At 49.9% G+C, this 27390-nt stretch overlaps 1 protein-coding gene across 1 annotated transcript in view; it reads right to left on the bottom strand.

The window, feature by feature from the left end:
* Nucleotides 1-27390, bottom strand: part of PLXNA2 (plexin A2) — a 219296-nt gene that overhangs the window by 32643 nt on the left and 159263 nt on the right. The window contains exons 11-14 of the mRNA XM_082613496.1: nucleotides 25772-25868; nucleotides 21790-21980; nucleotides 6395-6546; nucleotides 118-235 (exon numbers count right to left, since the gene is read on the bottom strand). Coding sequence (XP_082469622.1) covers nucleotides 118-235; nucleotides 6395-6546; nucleotides 21790-21980; nucleotides 25772-25868 — 558 coding nt within the window. The remainder of the gene's footprint in view (nucleotides 1-117; nucleotides 236-6394; nucleotides 6547-21789; nucleotides 21981-25771; nucleotides 25869-27390) is intronic.

Here is a 27390-nt window from a genome sequence, read left to right as displayed (position 1 = left end):
AGAAGGCTGGAGGTGCCGGCTTGGGAGAGGGGTGGGTGGGACTTTCCTGGGAGAAGCCTGGAGCAGAAATGTGCCCTTGCTAGAAGCCTGTAGCTCAGCAGTAGACCCAATACTCACCACAAACGTGTACTGTTGATGGGATTTGGTCATGAACTCTGGCTTACACTCGCCAATGCACAGGCGCACGGGCCCAGAGGTGGTCCCCACAAGGGCATGGCCCATCTCACAAACGATCCTGAGGAGAGAGCAAACCTTTCCATGAGAGACTTGGGGAGAGCTGCATCCCTGCCCCAGCTTGCTCACCCCGTCGTAGTCACAGTGAATGACTCATCACAGTCTTACAATAGTGCTGGACCAAGACTCAGCTTGCTCAACCATGTGGCTGTGTGACCTTGGGTAAAGTACCTTCCCTCTCTGGGCTTTAGTCTCTCATTGGTACAGTGAGAGGTTGGATGAGCTCAACTCTAAAGCCCTCGAAACGCTATGCTGCCTATTTCTATGAGCAAGCCTGTAGTCCCCGGTGCCTAGTGCAGGGCTTGGCATTGGGTATCAATCCAATATTTGTGGAATAAACCTAATGTTCAACAGAGACATCTAGGGGCAGCAATTTAGTGCTCTTCCCTGTGTGACAAGCCAACACTGCCACACTCCCGAGAAGAGGGAGTGAGGACTCATTTGCCAAGCTGATTCAATTGTGGTTTGTTTCCTGCAGTGAGGGAACAGATAATCTGGTGAGATAGTGAGTTCCCCAAACCGGAGCTCCCAGCTGAACGGGAGGAGCGGCATCCAGTGGCAGCAGGCGAGGGGGTGAGAGGTGGAAGAGTTCATTAGGACAGCAATCGACACTGGACTCCCACTTAATCAAGGGCTGAGCTCACGGAGCTGGTGGGGGAGGCAGTGAACCAGCCCTGGGGTTGGAAATCATGACTCACATCAACAGGAGAGCTGGAGAAAGGGGAGGCGGGGAGGGAGGGGTGAGGCACTCTCTCTCGTGATGTGCAGCTTGATACCCCCAGTGAGGGCTTCCCTGGTGCCTGAGATAAGTTAAAACATGCACATTTACAGACGGGTTGCCTTAGCCACAGCAGACTCTAGAAAGAGTGGGCAGCTGGAGGATAGGGGAGGAACTGAAGAAATCAGATTCTTGGGGGGATCTCTTGCCTGGAATTTTAAGGTATGGGATGGGTGGGAAAGGGCTCCACCAGGTTCAGCAAAAAGGAACCCAGGGGACAGATGGAAGGCTTTTCTTTTCTTCCCAATGCCATTTAAGAGTTCAGTCTGAGCAGTCTGGTGCCCTTGGTAGGTTGGTTTAGTGGGGAGTCAGAAAAACAGACCCCTCTCCACTAATCCCCAGCATTATCCGGGCATGGTGGGGAAGATCCGTGTTTAACGGAGGATGCTTATCTCAACAGCTTCTCTAGGAAGGAAGGTAACTAAACAGAGGTTTCATTTTGATGTAATAAGACTTGCATTAAACAAATACATGGCGTGCTCACACACACGGCATGCCACCGATCTCCAGCCCCTTCCTAACAGTTAATCCCAAAGAAGTACTTTCACTCCTGGTGAATATTTACTTAACATACAATGACTGTCTTATTACGTTTAGCATATTAGGTTCGACAAGAAAGTACTGAGTGCATGTCAAAGGATGTTCTCCTTTCCCTTTCTCTGTGAATAAATTAACTATGAACCCACAGTAAAGATGATAGTGATGATCAATTAGTATTTTACACGTAACCGTCTCCTTAAACCCCACTAGCGGAGCATTTGAGAGGCTTAATTTCAGGTACTACGTGGGGTTATTTCCATGCTGCTACCTGCTTGGAGTAACAACTCTCCCATCCTGCTTCCTGGGCCCCAGCGCCTGTTCCCTGTCATCCTATCACATTGCTCTGGGATCTCAAGGAGCATCAGAGGATTATCGACTCTCTACTGGGGGTATGGGGAGTGAAGAAGAGGAGACAGCAGGTAAGTCTCTTTCTCTCTCTTCTAATCAGTGCTTTCTTGTCCCTCACTCACCCCCCTTGGCCACTGTGCTGGAGTCACCCTCGAGAAGAAAAGCAGGAGCAAATCATGGCAGGCTTGAAGTCATGGAAAGAGGAAACATGAGAACACGTGAAGGTCATAGGCATGTTTGCTCCTCCTGGGGCCTGTTTAGGAGAGGAGAAGGCTAGAATGGCCTGTTCAGCTGTCTGGGGCGTTTTGGCACACTGTCTTCTCTAGAACATTTTCTTGCTCAGGGTTTGTGGCCCAAAAGATGAGCTTTGCATGTCAAGCACATGGGAGAAGAGGGTGGATGGGAGATGGCACTGCCCAAGTGTTCAAGGCTGAGTGCCTGCAGTTGGCTTTCAATGTCCCGCCTGGAAGGGTATGATACAGGGGCCCAGGAGCTAGGCTGCAGGGAGGGCCTAGAGCTGGACCATGGGTTCCCTTCCTTGGCACTGCAGCTGACTCCTTTCCCTGCTGGTGGAATGAGGCTCTACTTCATCCAGTGAGTGGGAGACGAGCAGCAGTCAGCAGTGGACTGTAGAATGGTCTGGGTTGCTAAGTCTAAGAGCTGGGTGAGAGTCCTGAGGACTCAGACCACATTGTGGAAGAACTCTAATGACCTCTAACTCTTCTTCCTTTTTATTCCTGGGACCCAGTGCTCGCAGCGAAGGATGGAGAGGCCTCCTTGAGTGTATTTGTTATTGGCGTTTGTTCTCTGAGCTCAAGGAGATAGAGGGTTAAAGGAAGAGGCAAGGGCAGCTATAGGGAGTGGAGGGGGTTATATTGAGGAATGAGGGTCAGGCCAAAGCAGATTCTGTACCTCAACCATAACAAGAGCTACAACGTGTTGAGCTGTGTGTGGCAGGCCCTGGCCCAGATAGGATCTTGTGTCATCCTCAGGCATCCTACAGGGTGGGTCTTACTGTCTCCATTTTTATAGACAAGGAAGCCAAGGCTCAGAGGTGCTAAGTGGCTCATCTGTGGCCATAGTGCTGGGAAGTGGCAGAGCCACGATTCAAATCCAGGTCAGCCTGGCTGCAACGCTCATGCCTTTGACCGTTCCACTCTACTGCCCCTAGAATCAGTGGAATCTTCTCTGTGTCTTTTGTGGAAGGGACAGGGTGGACATGGTGGCTGTGCTGGGGTGGAGGTGACGTGGCTGTTGGGGGGCTGGGGCTGGAGGAGGGGGAGGTGGGGTAGACCTGCCTAGCTGGGTTCCTAAGGCTCTGAGGAAACTGCGCCCCCTCCCTCCCTGGTTGGAGATGACCACAGGCAGCGGTATGGCCACCACTTCCTCCTTCAGGCCTTACAGGTCAGCAAAGTTCCTGTGGTTTGACTTCTGGGGGCCTCCTGCCTCTTCTCGGTGTCCCTGGTAGCTTTAGGCTCCCTGTGTATTATCAGGAGACAACAGCTGGGGATGCCTAAAGTTCCTCCTTGTAAAATGAGAAGTTAGACTAAATAACTCTCTAATAGTTATTTAGCTTCAACATTTGGAGGCTTCTGAATTCACATTAGGGCCACCGATAAGCTTTCTAACAGTGGGAGTTGCAGATTCCATAGGGCATAGAAGTTATTGCTTCTGACATCCTGGGCCACAGTAGTGACTGTAGAGGTCCATTTCTACATACCCATTTCCAGATGAGACATTTGAGGATCAGGCAGCAAAGAGACTTGCCCAAAGTCACATAGCTCATTGATAGCTGAGCTCCTGGCACCCAGCCCAGTGCCCTCACCTCACACTGCACCACCTCCCATAGATTGGCAAAGATGGTGCCTTTCTCCCCATGAGTGTGCATCCTTGGGGTGGGGAGCACAAGCATCTAACATCCGTCAAGACGTGGCTGACTACGTAGGTGCAGCCGATGAGAGGGAGGGGGTCTGAGGACCCAAGCTGAGTCCATCTCATACAGAGCCCCTGTCCCAGGCAGGGCTGAGCTGCAGCCTCAACCTGCATCTCATCACCCAGGAAACGTCCTGTGATGGAATCATCCGGCCCTCCACAGACCTGTGGGGCACTGATTGCAGGAGACTAAGCGGGGCCCTTTAACCAACATTAACCTAATTGCTGAGTGATAGACGGCACGGCACAAGCATATGGTGAGTCATTACTGTGCCCGCTAATCCTGCCCGTGCCCGGGACTCTGCACTGGGTCCATTTAGCCAAATTCATCTCTCACAGATATCTATAATGACTGTGCCTGTTGCTCACTGCCCAGGATGGAGGCTTTAATGATGTTAACAAACTCTCGATAATGAGCCTGGCACGGCTGGAAACCAGGGCTGTGTGCAGGCAAGGTGAGGAATGTGCCTGCTGCTTCCTGCCTGCCCCGCGCCTGAGGAGATGATGGGGCTGGTTTTCTAGGGTGACCACTGGCCCTGGTAGGGACCCCTGGCAACCATTCACCTCCCCAGGCTCCTTTTGTATCCTTACTTCCAGTTTTTCTTGGAACTTTCTTCTCTAGGGTCCTGGGTGAGTGTGATGCATTTGATTTCAAAGATATTGAATTGAAGATATTCCTTACGTTCCTATGGCACGTTACAGTCTTCACGTTTTCATCTCACTGAATTCTCTCCCAAAACCTATGCAGTAGGAATCATGATTTCCATTGGGCCAATGAAGATTAGAGAGACCAAACAGTTTGCTAAGGTCTCAGGGCTGGCAGGTAGAGGAGGCAGGATTTACAAGACCCTTGGATCCCAATTCTCATGCGATTTCCATGTCCAGCGGCCCAAGAACTTACACTTCTCTATTCAAAACCTTACCCTTCAGTCCCCCGCGAACCCTTTCCTTTGGAGTCCTGTGGCATCTCACCAAGTTGGAGACTTGACCTGTGTCCAGTGGCCCAAGGCAGCTCCTTGAGGCCAAGGTGGGTCTGGGGTCAGTGTGACTGAGAGTCTAGCTGGATGTGGCAGGGTGCTGGGCTCTGTAAAGCCATCTGATCTTGACGAGCCCCACAGCTCTCCCCTTCTCTTCTGGCTCAGAAGCACTACTTATATCATTTCCCCCTTTCCTCTTCCTCATGTCTTTCCTGTAGACCCAGCCAGTCTTCCCTCCATGATTCACTCCCTGAAGGGACAAGGCTGTCAGTGAAGGGTCAGGTCTGCAGGATCTGAATGTCTGCAGGGTCAGGCAGCTCCTTCTTCTCCCCTGCTGGGTGTCCCCAAAGTTGGGGAACTCACCCCTCTGACTCTGACCCTGCCCTGGCCACACTGGAATCATGGCCCCTGACCCAGAAGGCCATAGGCTGATGGATAATGGAATTTGCAGGCCACTCTTACCCAGAAGTCCTGCCCCATGGCTGTTAGGGAACAGAAAGAGGCCTGAACCAAAAGTTAGGAGACTTGAGTTCCAACTCTGCCATGGCCACTTATGCACTGAGTGAGCGGGGGAAGTCATTTCACTTCCCAAGTCTTTTACTCTCTCCTACTTTGTAAAACGGTGGTAACAATGTCTACCTCTCAGAGTCCTTACCAATTAAAAGCAAGAGAATGGATGAGAAAGAGGAAGTGCTGATGAAAGATGAAGTGTCATTTTTACGGTTGCCAGTGCCACTTTTCTGGTTGTTACTAAAGGCTGGCTCTGGGGAGGCTGCAAGGGGTGAAGCTAAAGGAGAGGAACCCTGCTCATGGGCACGCTCCCAGTACCCCCTGCAGAGCTGTGTGCCCAGTGGAACCAGGGTGACTTGACCCAACTTTACATGATAAATCATGCAGAAGGATCTGGCTGCTCTCCTCCCTTTCTCCATAGGAGGGGAAGCATCACTCCTTCTACCCTCCCACCCCCAGCATCCCCCTAGCTTCACGCCCACCTCCTGCCCACCAACTTCACAGCAGCCGCCACTGCCAAATGAACACCCCAAATTGGAACATATGTCACTTTTGGAGCCCCGTTCGCCCATCCACCGCTACTTGCCTATTTTCTAATTTCCAGTTGACATTTCCCTTAGTGATATAAATGAATTTGCTCTGGTGGAGGCCCTGCTCAGATTAAGCTGCTGTCAGAGCCCCATGAGCCAAACAAATTGTTGCCTGCAGCCCACCGAGCAGGATGCATTCCAGTGGGGGCTATGGGGGGAGGGGCGGGGGGAAGCGAGGAGGAGCAGAATGGACTGGCTGGAAAAGTGGCTCACTTAGCCAGTGGCAGGAGAAGATCAACTGCGGGGGAGCATTGCACGGGGAGCCCTGATGCCAGAGGAGCCAGGGAATCGGGAATCAAACAGAATAGGATTTCTAAGAGTGGAGGTGGGCTAGGAGAGGGCCCTGGGAAGGCTTCAGGGAGTGGGGTCCATGGGAGGAGGGACATAGGAGATGGATCCTGGAGAAGTCCCAGAGGAGGGAGAGGGGAGAGCCCCCCCCACAAGCTCCGGGGGGAAGAGGGTGGGCCAGAGCGGACTGGACTCACTGCTCAGCGATGATATAATCCCCTGGCAGGGGCGTGCAGGGCACCCCAGCCACCTGCACGTGGTGGGCGATCTCGGAGAAGTCCAGGCCCAGGTTCACGCCATGGATAGTCACTCGGGTCCCTCCTTCAGGGGGTCCGGACACCGTCAAAATCTGAGGGAGGGAAATGGGATGAGCAAAGCTGGTCGGTCACAGGAGTTGGGGCAGTGGCACCCATTTCCCTCCCCACGGGAAGGCTTTGGGACACCTGGAATATGGGGGAACTGGGTGTGTTTTCTCCACTTTTCAACTTATCTAGGATCCCGACATTGTCCTGTTGTACCTACTTCATCGGTTCTTAGGACATCCATCCAATGATTCATTCATTCATCCACTTATGAAAAAGAAATTATCAGAGAGTAACTGGCTCAAGGCAGTACTTTAATTCACTCGTTACCTGACTGTGATCAAGTCACAGAATCTCTCTGAACCTCATTTCTTCTTAGTTGGTAGAAAGGATAATCATCTTTAACCAACCTCTCCCTGGAAGCTCCCGAATGGAGGGTGTCTGGGAGCATTCTGTAAACTTGAAAGGGCTTTGTCATTGTGACCACGCTATGATTTGCTACTCCTGGGTGCTAGCCTCTGTAGAGTTTACAATGATGAATAGAACAGGAAATCTGCCCTCAGGGAACTTAGTGGTCAAGCAGGAGGAGATAAGGGAGCCATAAATAATGCTGATGCAGGGTACACAGTGATAAGGTAGATTCGAGGGAAGAGCTGTGGGAGCTCAGAGGAGTCCCAGATTAGGGACTGCTGTGGGGCATGACCAAAGATGGAAAGTATATTTGACATTGTTCTGTAAAAAAAAAAATCCTGCGACGCGTGCTAGTACCAAAGAGAAATAGCTATCTGATTTTCCGAATTTTGCTGGGTTCCCAGCAGCAAGGATCGTTTATTTGTTCATTTCTTAATTCAGTCACCAAATGCTGACTGCCTGATTTTGTTTTGACCCAACAGGAAAAGGAACTGCAGAATCAGGCAGCTCTAAGGTGTAAATTTCTGTCTGGGAATGGATCAGGCTCCAGGAAAAATGCAGCTCTTCAGGATCCAACAGATCCCAGGGAATAAGCTCCTACTTCGAGGTCCATAGTTATCCAAAGTAGGAGGAAATTAGACACAAACCCAACTGTAGGCAGGAGCATGGAATTTCAGAACTGGAAGGAGATGAGGGGTGTCTTATTCTAAGATCATCATACAACATGTATACATGGTTTTAAAAAAGTCCAGGACTCTTTTCACTACACCATTAGAAGGGCAAGGCAAGAAGGGAGGGAGAGAGGCAAGGAGCGCTGGTCAAGGCCAAGAGTCCACCAGAATCTTCCAGATGCGGCTTCTGGGCAGAGATTAGAGGTGAGTACAGGCGAAAATGCTATCGAAGGCTCTGGAAACTCTTCCCTGCTCCTGTCTCCACCAAAGCGGCACTGCTCTCTTCCAGTAATGTATGCACCATGAATGCGGCTGCCAAATTGGCCACGAACGCCCAGGTGAGAGCAGACACAGAAGAGATGATGGTGGGGATGAGGCCCCGGGACAGGCCTCCTTCCTCACTGCCCACTGACTCCTGGGCTCTTGTGCATTGGCTGCACAGCCAGGTCAGACTCCCACTCAGACCTCCTGATCTCCCACCCTCTTCTGCAGACCTTAGATGGTGCAGCCTCCTTCCCTCCTTCCGGCCCAGGCTGGGAACTCTCTTATCCGGGGGCCCATTTCACCCAAGTCACCTTGTCTGTGGCTCTGACTCCCTTCTCTGGGAATAAAATATCCCACTTTATGAATAAAAATAAACAAGATTCATGAGATGAATCAAGGGAGGGAACGGCGGTTCTCAGAGGCATCTTTGTGCACTGGGCCTTGGCGGGTAGGGGGAGGCAGGACAATTTAGAGAGAAAGGAGCTGGCATGAGGAACCGGTAGCCCCATAGCTTTTCTGTCCCTGAGGGTTCTAAAAACAACTGACACTAGATCTTGGCTGTTCCACTCTCTCCTGGTGCCACTTCCTCAGGTCCCCAGGCCTCTTGGGCTCTGGGAGATGGATATTCGTAACGAGGAACAGGAAAGGGGTGGCCTCCACGCCCCTGCAGGAGAGATTCAGGAGGAAGGAAGTAGCTTTGAGCAAATCTAAGCACCTGGTTCTCCTCTGATCACTTGGAATGAGCACCACTGGTCCCCCTCCCCTCCTCCAGCCACCTGGATGCCAGGAACCCACCTACTGAAAACCCTGACAGAACTGTGGTGATCAGTTTGCTCTCTTTCCTCCACTTTTAGTTTTATTTTTTATTTTATTTTATTTTGCGGTATGCAGGCCTCTCACTGCTGTGGCCTCTCCCGTTGCGGAGCACAGGCTCCGGACGTGCAGGCTGAGCGGCCATGGCTCACGGGCCCAGCCGCTCTGCGGCATGTGGGATCCTCCCAGACCGGGGCACGAATCTGTGTCCCCTGCATCGGCAGGTGGACTCTCAACCACTGTGCCACCAGGGAAGCCCCTCCACTTCTATTTTTAAAAATACCTTCTCTTGCTCACTGCGGTTAATTACAAGCTTTAAGAAAAACTGAAATGAGATCTTTCTGGAAAGCCTAAAAATATTCCGTCTTGCAGGTAGCATGCGGGGATTGTACTGGGGATATTCAGTGGAGTTGGCAGGCCCATGGGGCAGCCTCCTCCTGCTGGGAAGTCTCTGCAGTGTCCCCTTCTGACATTCGAGGGTGTGCGGCAGAGAGACGTTCATGGCACTTGGGGGGCTGTAGCGTTCATTTGTTAGCATAGAGCTGCCCAGAAGCATAAACCAGCTTATACTGTTTAGAGAAGGAAGACTTACAAAAATATTAATATATGCAAGCATTATAATCTTGGCATGAAGACACATGTCAAAGAGATGGGTCCAGCTAACAGCCGGGAGAAGTAGCATCTTCATGGGTCACTGGAAAGTGCCTGGGTAATACTGGGTCCATGTGGATCTTCCCCGTACAGCACACACTATATGCTGTGCCACCAGCACCTGGGGAGGTGGTGAAGGAGTTTGGGGGTCAAAGCACTCAGCAGCCACCATGCCCTGGGGCTTACATGGGATGTAGCTTCCTCTTTCTTGCTTAAGACAAAACTGATGTATAAAAGTCTGGATTTCCAAAACATAGATGAGGTGGTGAGCACTTGATTTGCAAGAGGATTCCCAAGGTCTCCATTACTGATGCCTTCTAAATCTATATCGCTGGCTCAGACCTCTCTCTTGAGCTCCATATCCATATATCTAATTGCTACCGGACATCTCGACTTCCACATGTATGTCCCTCAGGCACCTCAAATTTCACCATGTCTAGAAACGAACTCTTAATTTTCCCTCCTTCCACCCCCAACCTGATTATCCTCCCAGATCCTTTCTCAAGGTTAATGGAACCACCTTGTACCCAGCCAGGAATCTTGTAAGCATCTTCGACTGCTTCCTTTCCCTCCCCTACCATGTATAATAAATATAGGGACCATTGGTTCTTACTCCCAGGTGTCTTTTCTTTTTTTAAAGATTTAATTTATTTTTTTTTTTTTGGTTGCACTGGGTCTTTGTTGCTGTGTGTGGGCTTCCTCTAGTTGTGGTGAACAGGGGCTACTCTTCATTGTGGTGCACAGGCTTTTCATTGTGGTGGCTTCTCTTGTTGCGGAGCATGGGCTCTAGGTGCGTGGGCTTCAGTAGTTGTGGCACGCAGGCTCAGTAGTTGTGGCACACGGGCTCAGTAGTTGTGGCTCATGGGCTCTAGAGTGCAGGCTCAGTAGGTGAGGTGCATGGGCTTAGCTGCTCCACAGCATATGGGATTGAACCCGTGTCCCTGGCATTGGCAGGTGGATTCTTATCCATTGTACCACAAGGGAAGTCTCCCAGGTGTCTTTTGAATCTGTGCCCCGCTCTGGTTCCAGCATAGGTGATAAGCAGGGCTGCATCACTTCTCACCCACACTAACTGCAAGGGCCTTTGTCTTCCTGCATGAGATCTGACTTCTTCACATTGCCAGGTGGCCTTCATGAACACATACCTGCTCTGGTTACTAGTCACTTGCTCTAAAGGCCTTCAATGGCTCTGACCGCTGTCCAGGCCAAGTCCCTAATTCCTGGCCTGGTCCTCCACATTCTGATGTTTGTTACTTCTTCAGCCACATCTGCCATCTTATACTATATCTACCGTGTGCTACCCAGATCCCAGCAGTTCCTACATACACAACACACTTTAAAGATCTGTGCCTTTGCCCGTGTCATTTGTTCTCCCCCAGCTTAAAAATCAGTGAGAGTCAAGGTGGAGGTCTGGGCTTAGTGTGCAAAGGAACAGAGGGAGGAGTCCTGTGTGACACACCCCCTGCCATCTGAGGGCTTCCAGGTGACTGTGAGAATGAGTATCAGCGTCTACCAAAGCCCTGTCTGTGTGGTGGTAAAATCCAAGGCACACTGCTTTCCTCATTTCTCCCCAGGACCAAGAATTGAGGAGAGGCTCTAGAAGGGAGGCTTGAAGGAAAAGAATTTATCCTCCAGAGAGGGAGTGAATAGGATTCTTCAGATACCGCGTCATACCAGGCAGTGCTGTACCCTGGAGACAGCCTCCAAGGCTCTCTCTTCAAAGCAGTGTTAGATTGCAGGGCACCCAGCGTGGCACCCAGAAAACTTGGTTCTCTTGGGGGCCAAGTCTTTCCTCTCCACGTGGGTCTATAAGGAGGCAAGTCGGTGGAGTCCCATACCACTGCTTGCAGAACTCCCAGGAAGGCCTTTCAGCTCTGGAAGGAGTTGGGGGGCCATAGGGGAGGGGACAGCTAACCTCCTGCAGAGATGGGGGTGAAAGGGCAGGCTGCAGTTATAGACATTCCCCCACAGACAGAGGGGAAACCAAGATACGGCCAGGATGGCAGCCAGATCCTCATGTCTCTGCTTCTAGTTTTAGATGGTCCTCGGGCTGCTGGCTGCTCTGTGGTGTGGAAGGGAGACCTTCTGATGCTTGGGCAGTGTCTGTAGCAGGAAGAGAGTAAGCTCTCGAGTGAGACAGACTTGAATTTGAATTCCAGCTCTGATACTTACGAGCTAGGTGACCTTCAGTCTCAGTGTCCTTATCAGAAAACAGATAACAATGCTTGCCTCACAGGGATGTTGTGAAGGTGAAATAAGACATTTGGAAAGTCCCTAATATGATGGTGGTTTCGAAGTAGGTCTTGATAATTGGCAGTTTCCTTCCTTGTGTTCCCCCTGCACCTGTTCTTTCCTAGATCACAAAAACATGGAATGATGGTGTGGGAGGGAGCTTAGAGGTGATGGGAATCTTCCTATTTATCTGAAAGGAGGACACCTGGTCCAGGGAACTCATAACATAGATGGTGGATGGTGGGGTGACCCAGGGCAGAGAGAGTTGCTTGTGGGTTGACTGGAGAAAACCTGAGCTTGGACGGGGAGTGGCCGTGATGCCCAGGGCAGGGTCTCAGCATTGGTGGCTTCTGGGCTCCGCACAGAAGCATATTCTGAACCAGACATTACCCTTTCACCCAGAATAAATTTGGGAAGACACTGGCTGTGTCTAAAATCATCTTCATTCCTCCCTCCCTCCCTTCTTGCTACTTCTTTGCCCCCAGCTATTAGCCATTCTGGGGTAAGGCGCAGCACTTCCCAGCGAACTCAATGGTTTCTTTCAGGAAAGTAATTCTGAATGAGATGCCCACGCAAACAAATGGTTTGACAGTTTGGGGTGAGTGTGAGTGTGTAGTAGGGGTGTGGAGAGAGGGGGAAGGGAGCTGAAAACCTGTGAAATCAGCTGGGAAGATCTTTCGATATGGCCGAATTTCAGCCCCATGTTTTTCAGCACACACTGTGGACCTGAAATCTATTTACATTCTCCTCTGTAGACCTCAGAAGGGAGAGCCAGAAGTAGGGGATGAGCGAGAGAAGAGCCCAGAAGCAGCTGCTGAGTTGGGGTGCAGGGGGTGTCTGAGGGTCTCCCCTAGGCTCTGTGCTGACTCTCTCTGTGTGCTCCCCCTTGCCCCCTCCCAGACCTCCCGTTCCCCTCTCTTATGTACTATGCAGGCTCCCAGGGGGAGCTGGGGGTCCCCATGGCTATAAGGGGTAAAGCCCATGTGCATTTGACTTGTGGTTCCCTCTGCTGGTCAAGCATGACGCTGACAAAGGCTTACCCCTCCTGCAAGGCTCTGCTAATGACACGTCCTCAGAAAGTCTTTCTCTAGCCTCCTGAGGAAGATTTAGTAGCCCCTTTGCCTACACCCCAAGACGGCAACAGCCACCGGACTGTCATTGCGTCTTTTCTCAAGAAGGCAATAACTATCCGGGGACAGGAACCTTGCTTTCTCTTAGTAACCTGATACATAGCACACTGCCTGGGACACAGCAGCTGTCAAGAAATATCTCCAGTTCTCTATTCCTGGGAAAAGCTGGTCTCAAGAGGATTCTAGTACAAACTGTGTTCGTGAATGACCACTGTAAGAATGGAGATGCCTACGTGTCGCTTGGGAGTGATGCAGTATTTTCACATCGGAAGCATTAAGAAGTTCTTCCTGCAATCTCTCTTATTTTAATGTAAGCCAGTTTCTGCTGTGATTCCTCATCGAATGGAGGACTCAACAGCTGCCTCCTCATGAAACCTCTTTCAGATACTGAAGACAGCAATTAAGTCGCCTCTGGTCTGTGCTTCTGCAATTCTGTTAGCCTTCTGTTGGAAGCTCTTGTTTTCCAGGTCCTTTGATCATTTCAGATGCTTTTCTTTGGACCCTTGGATATCCCTGCATCCTCTGAGAGTGTAGGGACCCCAAGCAGGCTAGTGGCTTGAGCAAAGGTCTGCGGATTTGCAGCAAACGAGGTCTGAGCCAACCATTTCCCTTAGCGTGTCCCACACACCATCAGCCAGGCTGGCCCCGGGCAAATCCCAGAGCGAGGGTAAGCCCTTATCTTTCCCAAGTGCTTTTCTTCACTACCTGGAGTTCCTTCCCCCATTTTAGTCACCTTACACTCTACTATTGTCTCTTCCCTAATGAACCCTTTATTTGCATCTTAATGGGACATTAAGTTGTTATTACCTTAAGAGCATTGGCTTTTTAACTGGTTGTAGAATTAAAAGTTTGTCTATTTGCGGGATTCAGAAGGAAAACGTGGGAAACACATTAGCACAGAGGGCTCAGTCCAGCAGCCCCTAAGCCCTGTCCCAGAAGCAGTCACAGACCACGCCCGGGTAGAGGTGGCTGGTCCCAGTCCAGGCCATGTCCCTGATCCGGTCACCTTAAACGCGGGTGAATAGGCCAGTAGGATGTGGGATGAGCCTGGCACGTGCTGATGGGAGGGGACTAACCAGGAGACTCCTATCTCCTGCTGGGTCCTCTCAAAGACACCTGGAGCCCCTGATTTGGGGAGCCGCTTCCCCATCTCCTCAGACATCACCTGTCAGCAGCACAGCCCAACTGAGCCTGACGCATGCCTGAGCATCCCAGCCAAACCTGTATTCCTGCCAGACTGTGTGATGTTTGTTTTCCACCGTGGGTGCCTTGACCTGGAAAACAGCCGCCGTGATGCTGCACTCGCCCTGATTCTTGCAGCCGCTAATTGAACAGTTCGGAGGGAACTGTGCCACAAAGCTGTCCAAGGGCGAGAGCAGATTCAGCGATTAATTACAGCTGGGGAGCTCCAAAGGGCTGCGCCAGGGAGCAGAGTGGGAGGTGCTGGAGCCCAGGGGCTTGGCAGCCTGAGGAGTGCCGGGTGGGCCATTCCTGAACTCAGGCAAAGCCTTGGAGAGATGGAGTTGGGGCCTCCTACAGGGTAGATGTTTAAGGGGTCAAAGGAGAACCCCTTCATGGTGGGAGCCTCATGAAGCCCAGCTCCCATCCTAGAGACCCCGTCTTCCTCTGCTTATATCTCCTGCCTGATAGATGTGATGGCAGAGAAGACAGAAACGGGCATCGGCTCCAGGTTACTGAAGATTCTGATAATGATGCCTACCATTTTCTTTTTATTTATTAAGTACTTATCATGAGCCAGGTATTGTGCCAAGGGCCTTATATATTTTATCTCATTTAGGGCTCACAACGAACTATGAAGGGAGCACTAGTATTCTCATTTTACAGATGGGGACTAGTGTCCCAGAGAGGTTAAGTAACTTGCTCAAGGTTACACTGTGAGTGGTCTATCTAACCTGTGCCTCAAGCCTCCATACCGCAACGCCTGAGTTACTATCCTTCTGCCTGGGACAGCCCCGAGATCATCAGCCATGAGAGCTCATGCTCCAGCCTGCCTCTGCATAGGTCCCGCAGCCCCGCTCCCATGGCTAAGGTCATGCTTGCTGCTTTCCAAGGAGCTCTGCAGTTGGCTTTGCTGGGACCACCATCTCTCCAAACTTCTCAGCTTTCCACCCTCCCTCCTCTCTGGCTCTGCCCCTGTGAATGCCCACACTCCCCTTGGCCTTGCCGCTGGGTCATCTCTCCCTGTGCATTCCAGTCTCCCCAAATGATGCTTGGGGTGGGGATTATGGCTTGCTTCCCATCTCTGCAGCAGGCTTGATGAAGAGCTTGGTGCCTGCGCCATTTCCTCCTCCAGCCCTGTGGATTGAGAGTTCTATTTGTCTAAGTGAGCCCAGGAAAGAGATGAAGGATGCTATATGGGTCAAACATGGGAGTTCTAGAGTCAAGTAGCTGAAGGTTAACTCCTAGTTCTAAAAGTCACTAGCAGTGTGACATTAAGAAAGGTATCACACTTCATAGTGCCTTGGTTTCCTCATCTGTAAAGTGGAACTAATGATAATAGCTTCCACCTCATAAAAGTTGTTGTAAAGTCTAAATGAGATAATATACATGAGGTGCTAATTTAGCAGTGCTAGGTGCCAGGTAAGCACTCAGTGAATGTTATCTATCATTTTTCTCATTACTATTTTATGTTAAGAAATTTGGACAGAAGCCAGGTCAGTTGAGGTCCAGAGGAAAAGTGGCTTCATTTTTATAAGCATCCCAGGTGGGTGGAGCCTCTGGGTATTGTTCTTGGTGGGGCTCAGGGCAGGGGCAGAGAGCCGACCTGCGGAGGGGAAGTGCCGGGTGTGGAGGTTGCCCAGCATGGTGTTGGCTGCCTCTCTGACGGGCCTGTGCAGCTCTTGCCATGTCTCCAGCAGGCTGTCAGCACCCTAGACTGTGTTCTTAAGAGGAGATGGGAGAGACTGACGTCAGATCCTCCCAGAGCAGCCAAGGGCCGGGGGTCCCAGAGTAGTCGCCTCCGGGTGAAGTATCCCCAAATGATGGTCACGCTTTGTCTGAAAAGCTCCTGTGTCTGAGATTGGGATCAGGAGGGTTCTGCCCTGAGCATCCCCCTAATCAGGATAGGCCAGTGAGGACAATTGTGGGTATGTAGACAGCTAATCCTCTCCTGACTAATCCAGTTACGCCTTTCCTTTTGCTTAGAGTTTTCCTGACTTTAGAGCAGTGATGCCAACTTTGTGCCTGCAAATTTTTATCTCAGCCTGGCTCCCAAAGGCACCTGGATGCTGGATCCAAGATGGCAAACTGTCACATTCTTTTCCAACTTGGTGTGTGTGTGTGTGTGTGTGCGCGCGCGCAAGCACATGTGCATGAGAGCAAGTATGTGCACACTCTTCACGGCAGGCTAGAGCCCAGTCGACGAGCCCTGAAGGAATCTACAGCATCGGCCACACCAGCTCTCCTACCCGGCATGAATCCTTGCCGGCTCCGTCTTAGCTGATAGTACATTCAAAACCTAATTGTTATCTCAGCAGAGTAACTCCATTATTCATCCTGACACCATCCCCCGTTAGCTGTTTGTTGCAGTGATGTTATATTAATGAGCCCTGCAAATAAATGAACGGGAGATCAGAGGGCTGACTTGTTTCTCAGGAAAGCTGGCTGACTTATTTATTTATTTCTTGGGAACTTTGCAGTGAGTCGCTCTGGCCCTGGGCAGGTGGCTCCTGGCTTTTCCTGCCGAGATTCTGTGCAGTCTTATGGATAAATACTTGTAAGTGTCCAGCTTTCCAAAGAGTTTCACAAATCCATTTGCATCTGAGAGAATCCAGGAAAAAAATCTACTTTAAAATATTTGGTATACACACTACTATATATAAAATAGATAACTAATAAGGACCTACTGCATAGCACAGGGAACACTACTCAATAATCTGTAATGGCCTATATGGGAAAAGAATCCAAGAAAAAGAGTGGATAGGGCTTCCCTGGTGGCGCAGGGGTTGAGAGCCCGCCTGCCGATGCAGGGGACATGGGTTCGAGCCCTGGTCTGGGAAGATCCCACGTGCCGCGGAGCGGCTGGGCCCGTAAGCCATGGCCGCTGAGCCTGCGCGTCCGGAGCCTGTGCTCTGCAACGGGAGAGGCCACAACGGTGAGAGGCCCCGCGTACCGCCAGAAAAAAAAAAAAAAAAAAAAAAGAGTGGATATATGTATTGCTGTACACCTGAAATTAATACAATGCTGTAAATCAACTCTACCCCAGTAAAAATTAAAAAAAAAAAAATTGGGGCAAACGGAGAGCAGGAGGAAGCAAGAGCAATGGATCATCTCAAACTACCATCACATCAACAATTATTTATGCTTGGTTTTGGAGGGCAGTGTTGGCGGTTTTCTACAATTGGTTTTCTTTCCCGGTTACATGTAATTAAGAGAATGTTAAACAGAATCAATATTCCCTAAACATGGACAAGTGAGGTGTGGGGGAAGTTACTGAAGTTAACAAATTTATACAGTAAAAGCTACAAGGTGGTCCTGGGTCCCAGTACTGCTAGGACCTGGCAACAGTGTGTTCTTACTGCACATTGTGTTAGGGGATATCAGAAACACACAGGAGCGTTTCTTGGTAGCCAAAGGGTGTAGGTTCCTGGTCACTCCCTGAGGACCCCTACAATGGGGATTCGTCCTTTGCATCCCAAGCCTGCTTTGCCTTTACTTCACCCTGATCTCCGTTCTTACCTGCAGGCATGAACCACCTGGGCCTCATCCTCTGGGCTCTCCCATCAGGCTGAGATGCTTGTGAGAGTAACTTTCACTGTAACCATCGCCCCATTGATAGACACACCCAGAAACCAACCAACCGAGTCTGATAGCTTTAAGAAACACATGTAATTAAAGTAACACATCCCCTGGACAGGCAAGAAGTGATTGCCCTAAGCTTAAAAGTGCCCCCAAATGCTCTTCCATTTTTCTAAGTGTGGACATCTTGCCTGGCATCTCACAGGCTTTCCAAAACTCTGCACGTCCTCTCCTCTACTGGGGGTTGAACAGGTGACAAGTGCACAGACACCCGGGATGACAGCTGGAATGGGAGCAGTCTGGGATGCCTCCCACAGGGGACAGCGTCATTATCACACCGAGGGCTGGCTGAGAAGGAGCAGACGGTGAGTCCTGAGGGGGTCCTAACCTGAAGTTGATGCAAACTGGGAAATTCAGTCAGCTGTTAAGACTTGTCCTACATGGAGCTGCCATAAGAGATGGGTCTCTAGGGGAGGACTTGGTTGCCATGGAGACAGTTGGGTTAGGAGGGGTTAAGGAAGAACACAGCTGTTCATCCAACTGAGCTTGAGCTCACTCCTTTTCCTGAAGTAGAATTCCTTTGAGGTCATCTCATTGATTTCCCTGCCCCTGGGCAGGACAGCACCATTCCAGTCCCTACTGGTTTCCAGCACTGGACATTCTGCTGCTCCCAGTAGCTGTCATGGGCCATCAGAGAATCCTTCTCCTCTCCCTCAGGAAAGATCTTTGTAGTCAATGGCTTCTGTTTGCACGTGGGCATGCACTGAGGGGGCTACACATTTTGCAGGTAAGGAAGGGTCAGAGACAAGAGGGAGGTATGTATAAAAGGGCACAGAGCTCATAGAACTCCCTGCCCCCGGGCAGGACAGCACCATTCCGGAAAAATAAGATCTATGCCAACATCAAGGCATTAGCCAAGAAAGCTGAGGTAAAGAAAATGAGTTGATTCTTCTTAAAAGTTACTTTTAACAAATTATACATTTTTGGTAACAAATGCCATAGAAATGAGGTTGTGTTCTTCTCAGCGCATCCTACGGAGAGGTGCCTGAGGTTGATTCTTCCCATAACTGGTGGTTAACTTTGATCACTTGGTTAAGGAACCTTAACCCTTTAACCACTGTCTGCCAGGTTTCTTCACTGTAAAGGGTATACGAAAGTGTACTGAACTATTTTTCTTGTTGTAATTAATACATATCTTGTGGGGAGATAGCTTGAGGCTATATAAATATCCTATTTCTCATCATACTTTCACTTGCTAATTTTAGCATTCATTGGCCATTCTTGCCTGAAACAATTATTACTGTGAATTTTGCCAAATGGTGATTTTCTATTTCCCTAAGTCCTTCTACACTTATGAGTTGGAGTTCTAGTATAAAGAGGAGCTTCCTCTCTCCCACATTAATTATTAATTTATTATATCAATAAGGACCATAAATTCTTATATTATTCTCTTGAGTATAGTCCATTAGTATTATAATTTATTTTCTTGCTTACATTGCCCCAGATTTGGCCACTAGGGCCAAATCAAGCTGGCTCCTGTGTCCTTTGGACATGCACCCTACAGTTTTTTTAGTGTTCCTTGACAAAACTATATAACCTGAATTTAATCATGAGGAAGCATCAGACAAATCCCAGCTGAGGGACGTTCTACAAAGTAATGGTCCCATGCTCTTCCACAGTATCAAGGTCATGAAAGAAAAAGACTGAGGATTATAGCACTGAGCAGCCATGACAATGGAATGCCACATGTGATCCTGGATTGGAGCCTGGACCAGAAAAAGGACATCAGCGGGACGACTGGCAAATGTGAATAAGACATGTATATTAGATGGCTTTATTCTATCACTGTTAATTTCCTGATTTTGATAATTGTACTGTGGTTATGTAAGATGTTAATTTTGGAGAATCTGGGTGAAGGGTATATGAAAGTTCTTTGTACTATTTTTGTACCTTTTTATAAGTCTGAAATTATTTCAAACATGAAATCAAGTTAAAAAAGTGAAAAATGACTTTTATAAGGAGAGGAGAATAGATTGGGGGTGGGAGGTGCAGGATGAAAGTGAATGAAACATTCCAGCCCCGCCTCCTCCAGCTCACATGTGCTGTCCACAATGCTGTGCCCCGAGTGTCTGGAGACACGGTGTGGGTCTGTCTCTCTCCCAAGATACTCCTTCTTTCTCCACAGCCTCTACTTGAAAAACACCAAGAGGAGATCCAACTGCTCAGGGCCTCCAACTCCTGCTGCTATGTTCCCTGGGAAAATCAATTACAGCCTAATTACCTCAGGGGGTTAATTAGCATCGTGTCGCCTGGGTGTCCTCTGCGAACAGAGCAGCCTGTCAGTCCTCGGTCAGTGAGCAGGGGTGGCGGAGGCAGAGGTTTCTCAGGGAGAAGCCTGCCTTCTGGCTGGGCTGGGGCCCCTGCCAGTCAGAGAGGAGACAGGGCTGGGGCAGCAGCCGGTTGTTGGAAGTGAGAGGGGCTGATGGGAGCAAGTCCTTGCCTAAGCTCCCCTGTACCAGAGCTGCAGAGGCAGAGAGACGTACAACTGCAGCAGCAAGAAGAATTATAGAACAGAGCAAGTTCTCCAGGCAGCCATTGCTGGAAATCACTAGAATCAGGGAGAAGGCATGGAGCCCTGAGCTGCTCAGGGAGCTAGCTGTCTGAGGGCAGAGGTTGGGGCACCCCCAGCAGTCCCAGAAAACACTTTCCCGGTGAGATAAAGACACAGGACAGTCAGTAGGCACCACCACTGGCGAGGGCCAAAAGAAAAATGGGATTGAAGAAGCTCAATCTTTGAGGGGCAGTGTCTGCACCCTCATAATATCTTCCTACCAGAATGAATGAGGACCTGGATGGCGGGAGATGCTCTTCCATAGCACTGCGCTATTCCTGGGATACACCGCCATGTGGATGGATGGCATCTGTCTGGTCCATATCCGCTAGGAAGGTTGGATGTAAAGGAAGGGGAAGCTCACTTCTTGTTTTGTATTACTTGGGCAAATCATAGAGACTCTTAAAATGTTTTTATAATTAGATATATCTGAGTTGAAACACTGGCCCTGCCACTTAACAGCTGTGTAAACTTGGACGACTCCATTTTTCGGAGCCTTGTTCTCTTTATCTGTAAAATGGAGGTGAGAATACTTACTTCTCTTAGTGATTGTAAGGATTAAGTGAAACAGTGCCAAGCACACCAAACAAACATTTGCTCCCTCTTCAAACGACTCACCTGTAGGTTAACAACACTCGTTTGATCTTGAGGCTTTTTTATTTTTTAACTGATCTGAAGCTTGAAAATGATCATAGGGATGCTCCAGAAGTTTCCCAATACTCTGCGACATAGATGAGAGCCAGACTTGGCTTTCTTTGGCCAGTAAGGAAAATGAGGCAGGGAAAGGGACAGTGCATCTGCTCAGGGAAGAGGTAGAAAAGGAGCAGCCCCTTCTGCTTGCTTTTTTAAAAATTTTTTTGGCCAAACTGCACAGCTTGTGGGATCTTGGTTCCCTGACCAGGGATCGAACCCAGTCCACAGCAGTGAAAGCCCGAGTCTTAACCACTGAACCACCGGGGAATGACCTCCTCCTACTTTCTTAAACGTGCAAATCACAGTGGTACTTGCCCTGGCCGATATTCCTAGTCACCATAAGGAACATGCAATTAGTTTCAAAGCACAAGGACAGTCGGCGAATAGGCAGCAGCAGAGAGTGATGAGCACATATTGCAACAGAAGTTAAATACAACTATTCCTCTCCCCGGCCATTCAAACCCCAAGCAGCTGCATGTTCATTCACATTACCTATTCATTTTCCTTTGCAATTGACTATTCAGGAGACATCATTTTTTTTTTCCAGGGTAACTAACTACCTATTTCTTTCCATTAAAATGCACAAACAAATTGGGACAGAGAGTAAACCCGGGGAAATGGCACGGTGGCTAATGCAGTGCCTGCCTTCACTTTCTTCCTCCGTTTTCAGCTTTGCACCTCTGAGCTAACTGCAGCTCCTGAAAGCGCATTTCTGCTGAGAAAAGCTAAACCTGTTTTCTGAAACGTTCACTCCCCATGCAGCCGATTTCTCATCCCCACCTGGCTCAGCCAGCCTGGCAAGGGAGGCTGTGCTGGCTGTGCCTCCTCAGTGCCCACCGACGGGCACGCACATTCGTGCATGGGCGTGAGGACACACTTCCATACGCTTGGCATTTATGCCTGGACACAGGCCATCGAGACACCTGTGAGAAGCTTTACACACCCTCACATTAAACTCACGCTATGCCAAGAATTCTTCCGTAAAGGCTCAACTCCCACTGCCCTGGGGTCAGCTCCCGGCCATCCCATCCCACTCTGGGAAACTGGGAGACTCACCTCGGTGATTTGGGGGTTGGAGCACTTAACATTGTGGCTGGACCAGTCAAGCCAGGGGCTGGAGGGGCTGCTACAGTGCTGCTGGAGGGTGCACCTGCGCTCACCGCTGCACCAGCCACACTCGAACTTCCGGTCGGCCTTGAGGCAGAGGCCACAGCTCTCCCGCTGGGCTGCACACTTGTAGAGGTGGACTGCAAAGAGAGGGGGGGCAGTCACAGATGGGGTTGGAGAGGACGCCTCACAATTTACCCCCTTCTTGCAGGCGTGATAGAAACCGCCCCCATCCATGGATAACACCCATGATCATCATTATCCTTGCAAGAGTAATTGATGGGGAATTAAATAATAAATTGAGCCTCTTAGCAGTCGTTTAAAGGCACTACAAGAAAATATTATTTAAGAGTTCTGGCTCTAGATTAAATTGGATCAGGGCTTTAATTGTGGCTTCACCACTTCCTAGCAATGTGACAAAGAATTTAACTTCTTTGAACGTTCATTACCTACTCTATAACATGGTGATAATCATTGTTTTTTGTGAGGTTTGAATGAGATGTTGTACGTTCAGTGCTTAGCACAGTGCCTGTAACATAGCTGATGTTCTGTACATGCTTATTATCTTTTCTTTGAACTCAAACTACATTCTTACGCTGCTGCTTCTCTTTCTGCCACATACAGCCCTCGCTGAAAGAGGTAAGGACTGATTTCCCCATTTCAGGCAAAAAAGAAGCTCAAAGAGAGATGTAATGACTCTTGGAGTTTACTAAGGTTAGTGCCCCAAGCTGAGATTCTGCAGATCCAACTCGCTATGCTGCTAGCACGCAGGTCCTGAGAGGAGAGAGGCACACGGGGGACTGGGTGGGTCTGGGAGAGGCGTCAGCTGGGGCTTCAAGAAAGGCCATATGCCTGGCAGAGTGGAGGCAGAACTGATAAGGAAAGATGGTTGACACCATCCTGTTCATGGCCCTGTGGGTGGGGCAGATATCCCCAGAGAGGGCAAACTGGCTACTTAACAGGTCACTTTTGGAGTCTGCAAATGCTTTTGCTTTTGTCTCCTACCCACTTAGAAGCCCTAGACAGGCCAGTCGATGGAACTGTGTTGTGAGCCCGAGGCTTGGTAGTTGTCTGTTGGAGTTTTGAATTCAGAGTCCCAAGTAGGATTCTTCAGAAGCAGAATACTTAGAAAGTCATTTTTCAACTCTTCTGGTCAAGCAGACGTAAGCTCTCAGGCCTGGGTGGCATGCCTCTGGAGGTCAGGTACATGCCCCAGGGCAGAGGTCTTTTTTGATTCTTCCATGCGTCCCCATTCTACTCTGCTCTGCCAAGCATTCCTCAGTCTCAGCTGCAGGGGCTATATTGAAACATCCTCATGCCTATGGCTTCTTACGGTAGAGGGCAGGAAATGGGAATCTTAAAATGAACAAATCCACATTATGCATTTATTAATATGCAAATGGTCCACATCTAATTTCTCATTTGATCCTCATGGTGACCCTGAGAGGTGGGCATCCTTTCCCCCATTTCCCAGATAATGAACTTGGGACATTGAGAGGAGCAGTAATTAGTCTGAGTTCACATAGCTATTGGTGAAAGAGCCAGGATTTGCATCCCAGTGTGTTGGACTCTAGAATCCGCATCCTTAAGCACTGTGACCTCCTCTACCCAACACAGTGCATAATCTCCAGGAACAGCTGGGCTCTGGGTGGGAGGTGAATGTGAGATCGCCATGGCCTGTGCATTCAAGGAGCTGCTTAAAAGTTGTCAGGCGCCACAAGGGACGGTTCCGATGCCACAGCTTGGATGTGGCTGTTTTTTCTCTAAGCTCCAGGTGCGAAGGCAACCTCTGGGAACTAAGCCCAGATCCTCAGCAGGGAAAATGTCTATCTCTTAGCACTGAGAAAATTTGGCCTGGTTATGAGGGGAAATAGAAAAAAATCTCCCAGCCTAAGTAGCACCGATTTTCATGGCAGCGTCCGGGACAGGGACCATAGCATCTGGAAGAGATGCTGAAGCACTTTCAGGTCCTCCTGTGGCCTCAGTCCCTCTTTCTGTGCCCATGGGGTGACCCTCGGGCTAAAGGACAGGCTTGTGATGACCCTAGCTACTTGAAATGTGGTGGAATGTGGCTCATGGTGGGGGGCAGTGACAGGGTTCTAGGGGAGGAGGTTTCACATCCCACAGTAGCCAGAGCCACTGGGAGGAAGGTCAGTGACATGGTTAGGCATGTGAGCTCCAGAATTAGAATGTTTTTTGTTTTTTTTTTAAAGAAGATGTTGGGGGTAGGAGTTTATTAATTAATTTATTTATTTTGGCTGTGTTGGGTCTTCGTTTCTGTGCGAGGGTTTTTCTAGTTGGGGCAAGCGGGGGCCACTCTTCATCGCGGTGCGCGGGCCTCTCACTGTTGCGGCCTCTCTTGTTGCGGAGCACAGGATCCAGACGTGCAGGCTCAGCGGCCATGGCCCACGGGCCCAGCCTCTCCATGGCATGTGGGATCCTCCCGGACCAGGGCTCGAACCCATGTCCCCTGCATTGGCAGGCAGACTCTCAACCACTGCCCTACCAGGGAAGCCCCCAGAATAGACTGTTTTGGTTCAAATCCTGGCTCTTACTATTTGACTCTTGGTCCATTTTTTTTTTCTTTTTTCAACTTCATTGAGATGCGACTGACAAAAAAATTGTACAATATTTGAAGTGTATACTGTGATGATTTGACATACATACAAAGAGTGAAAAGATTCCTCCCATCTAGTTAATTAACACATCCATCACCCCCATATCTACATCTATATCTATATGTTTGTGTGTGTATATGTATATATATGTATATATATATATACACACATATATATGTGTTAAGAACATTTAAGTTCTACTCTCTTAGCAAATTTCAATTATGTAATACAGTGTTACCAACTAGAGCCACCATGTTATACATTAGATCCTCAGACCTTATTCATCTTATAACTGGAAGTTTGTACCCTGTTACCAACCTCTCCCTATTTCTCCAACTCCCTCAAACCCCTGGCAACCACTTTTCTACTCTGTTTCTGTGAGTTGGACATTTTTTCTCAGGTTCCACATATAAGTTATACTACACAGTCTTTGTCTTAAAAACATGGAATGCTTCGTGAGTTTGCAGCATCTTTGTGCGGGGGTCATGCTGACCTCTGCATCGTTCCAATTTTAGTGTATATGTTGCCAAAGTGAACAGTCTTGGTCCATCTCAACTTCTTTGGGTCTCAGTTTCATTATCTATAAAATGAGGATAATACTGGTACATACCCTTCAGAGTTGTTGTGATGATTAGGAAAATAATCTCAAATAAGCCACTTAGTGAGTGCCTAGCCAGAGTGCTCATCAAACTGGAGTCACTTTTGTCATTCTTGAGATCTGGGAGGAATGCTGTACTGCGGGCAGCCTGCCTGCACCCAGGAGGACCTCCACGTGGGTGTGTAGGACATGAATGAGGTGGCCTCATGGAACACCCCCTCCTGCATCAGCCCAGCTCCTTCCTGAGCTTCCTTGCAACAGCTGTGCCCTCGAGTCAGCAAGCTGGTCCCTCCCGTCCACCTCAGGACCGGAGAGCCGCCTTTCAAACCTTCCTTGTGCAGTGACTGGGGCCAAGGACAGGGGAACCAGAACCTGATTGGAAATAATATCTCCATTTCCAGGGAAACTGGCAGGACATTCCTGCCTGCTGCTCTCCTGGTCAGGTTCCACAGACACTTCAAAGTCTCTGGGAGCCAAAGGAAAACGTGATGAACCGGCAGCCGCCCGGCGGATGCTCTGGTTGTAATAAAAACAGGGTTCCCAACAGGACTCCTTTGATGGCGCCAAATGTTGCTTTAGGATCCTCTGAAGAATTACGCTGACAGAGGGAGTGTATTATTCATGGCACAGCAGCTGGCCGGCTCTGATCCTTCCAGCCCCAGTCTTTCCCAGGGTCACAGAAAGATCAAAATTCTACCTGGAAGTAGCTGCTTACCTTTCAGGTCCTGAGGGTTGTCAATGATGAAATTGCCATTCCACACCACAGCAAAGTCCACGGCCAGGTTGCTGATGTCCATCCCGTCGTACTGATACTGTGGGGAGAGGGGCAGAGGTACACGCTCAGGAGGCTTTCTATCACAGGGCGGCGGGGATGCTGCTGCTATCTCAGGGGACCAGGAAAGAAACCAGGGACTCTGGTTCCCTCTGGGTTGAGAGAGGACCAGAGGGAGAAACAGGAACCCCATGCGCCGTTCACATTATCCCTATAGTGTCTTCCCCCCAACTGCTAGTCATTAATGCCAACAAGATCCAGCTCGAACCCCTTAGTTGGCATTCAATACCCCCTATAATCCCATCCAAGCTTAGTTCTCCAAACTTCTCTTCCACTTCTCCTCCAGAATCTTTGAAGCACCTGTCTCCAAGCACACCCGCCCAAGCCCCTCTCTGTATGTGTTCAGTTCATGTCTCCTAAGAATTCTTCCCTCCCCCGACAGCCTCCACCCTTCACCACCTTTACTCTCCTAGTGTAGCTCAGACTCACCTTCCCCAGGTGTCTTCTCTGCCATCCCTCCCAGCCCTCCCCATCCTCTCCGTCCCCTGGTGTTTCTGTCTTTAACCAGGCACTTCCTGGGAGCTGCTTTGCATCTTTTCACATGAAAGTCTAGTCTCTTTAGAAAGTCCACATGCCCCTCTGTAAATCCCACAGAGCCCTGAGCTCAGCACGTGTGTAACACTCAGCGGTGCCTCGGTTGGTTGGCCAGGCCCTGTGGTGGCCCTTTCTTTCTGCATGTGAGCCTTACTTTGGTCAACAGTTCACTAGGGAAAGTGCCCAGAGCTCTCGGGGCACAGATCTGATCGGCTCTGCCATTTAAGGCCCCCAGGCTGTGGCTGGGAGTGGACTTTCTCCCATGCTGATCCCACCGAGGGACTCTCAAGCTCTCAGACACATCAGAAACAGCCCCACTGGTGGCCCAGCCCCTGAGCCTCTGTGGGAATCCCCTCTGTGGGGACTGCCCGGTCACTTAGGTCCCAGGGCCCGTCACTCCGGCCCTTCCTCCCTTTGTTGTGCTCCACTGCTTTCTCATCTCCCACCTTCCCCGGGTGCTTGGCGGCCTTCTACCGATTACAAATTTCATCAAGTGCCCATGACTGGGAATCTGACAGCTCCCTGATAAGAGGCCCAGATTCTCTTTATCTCGCCCGGGCGAATTACCTTCCCTCAGCACCTCTGTCACCTTTGTCACGTCCCCCCCATCTCCCAGCTGACCCCCCAGAGCTGGTGGGAGACGGAGCTGGCAGATGAAAAGATCTTCTCTGGGCCTAGTAGTGTAATTAAACACCTCGTGCTTTCTGTCTGGCATTCGGGATTGGTTTAACCCTTGCTGCTCTTGGGGTTCACGGCTTCCTCCTCCTCCCCCCCCCCCCGTGCCACTCTAGTTCCACTTGCGCTGATCTCTTCTGCAGCTCTCCTCCCGCGTGGTGCCCTGCCCTCCAGTGGATCCACTCCCTGAACGCGGACGGGGTTTGGGGTCAAGTTGACTGGCGTTGGCTGAAGTTTCACCAAAGGCCAAGAAGTACTCTTTCAACTCAGAAAGGGCACAAAGCTCTCAGCTT

This window comes from Mesoplodon mirus, assembly GCF_964341445.2.
Source record: "Mesoplodon mirus genome assembly, chromosome: 3".
In the NCBI taxonomy this organism is placed as follows: domain Eukaryota; kingdom Metazoa; phylum Chordata; class Mammalia; order Artiodactyla; family Ziphiidae; genus Mesoplodon; species Mesoplodon mirus.
Note: the sequence above shows the minus strand (reverse complement) of the source record. Positions and strands in the feature narration are given on the sequence as shown.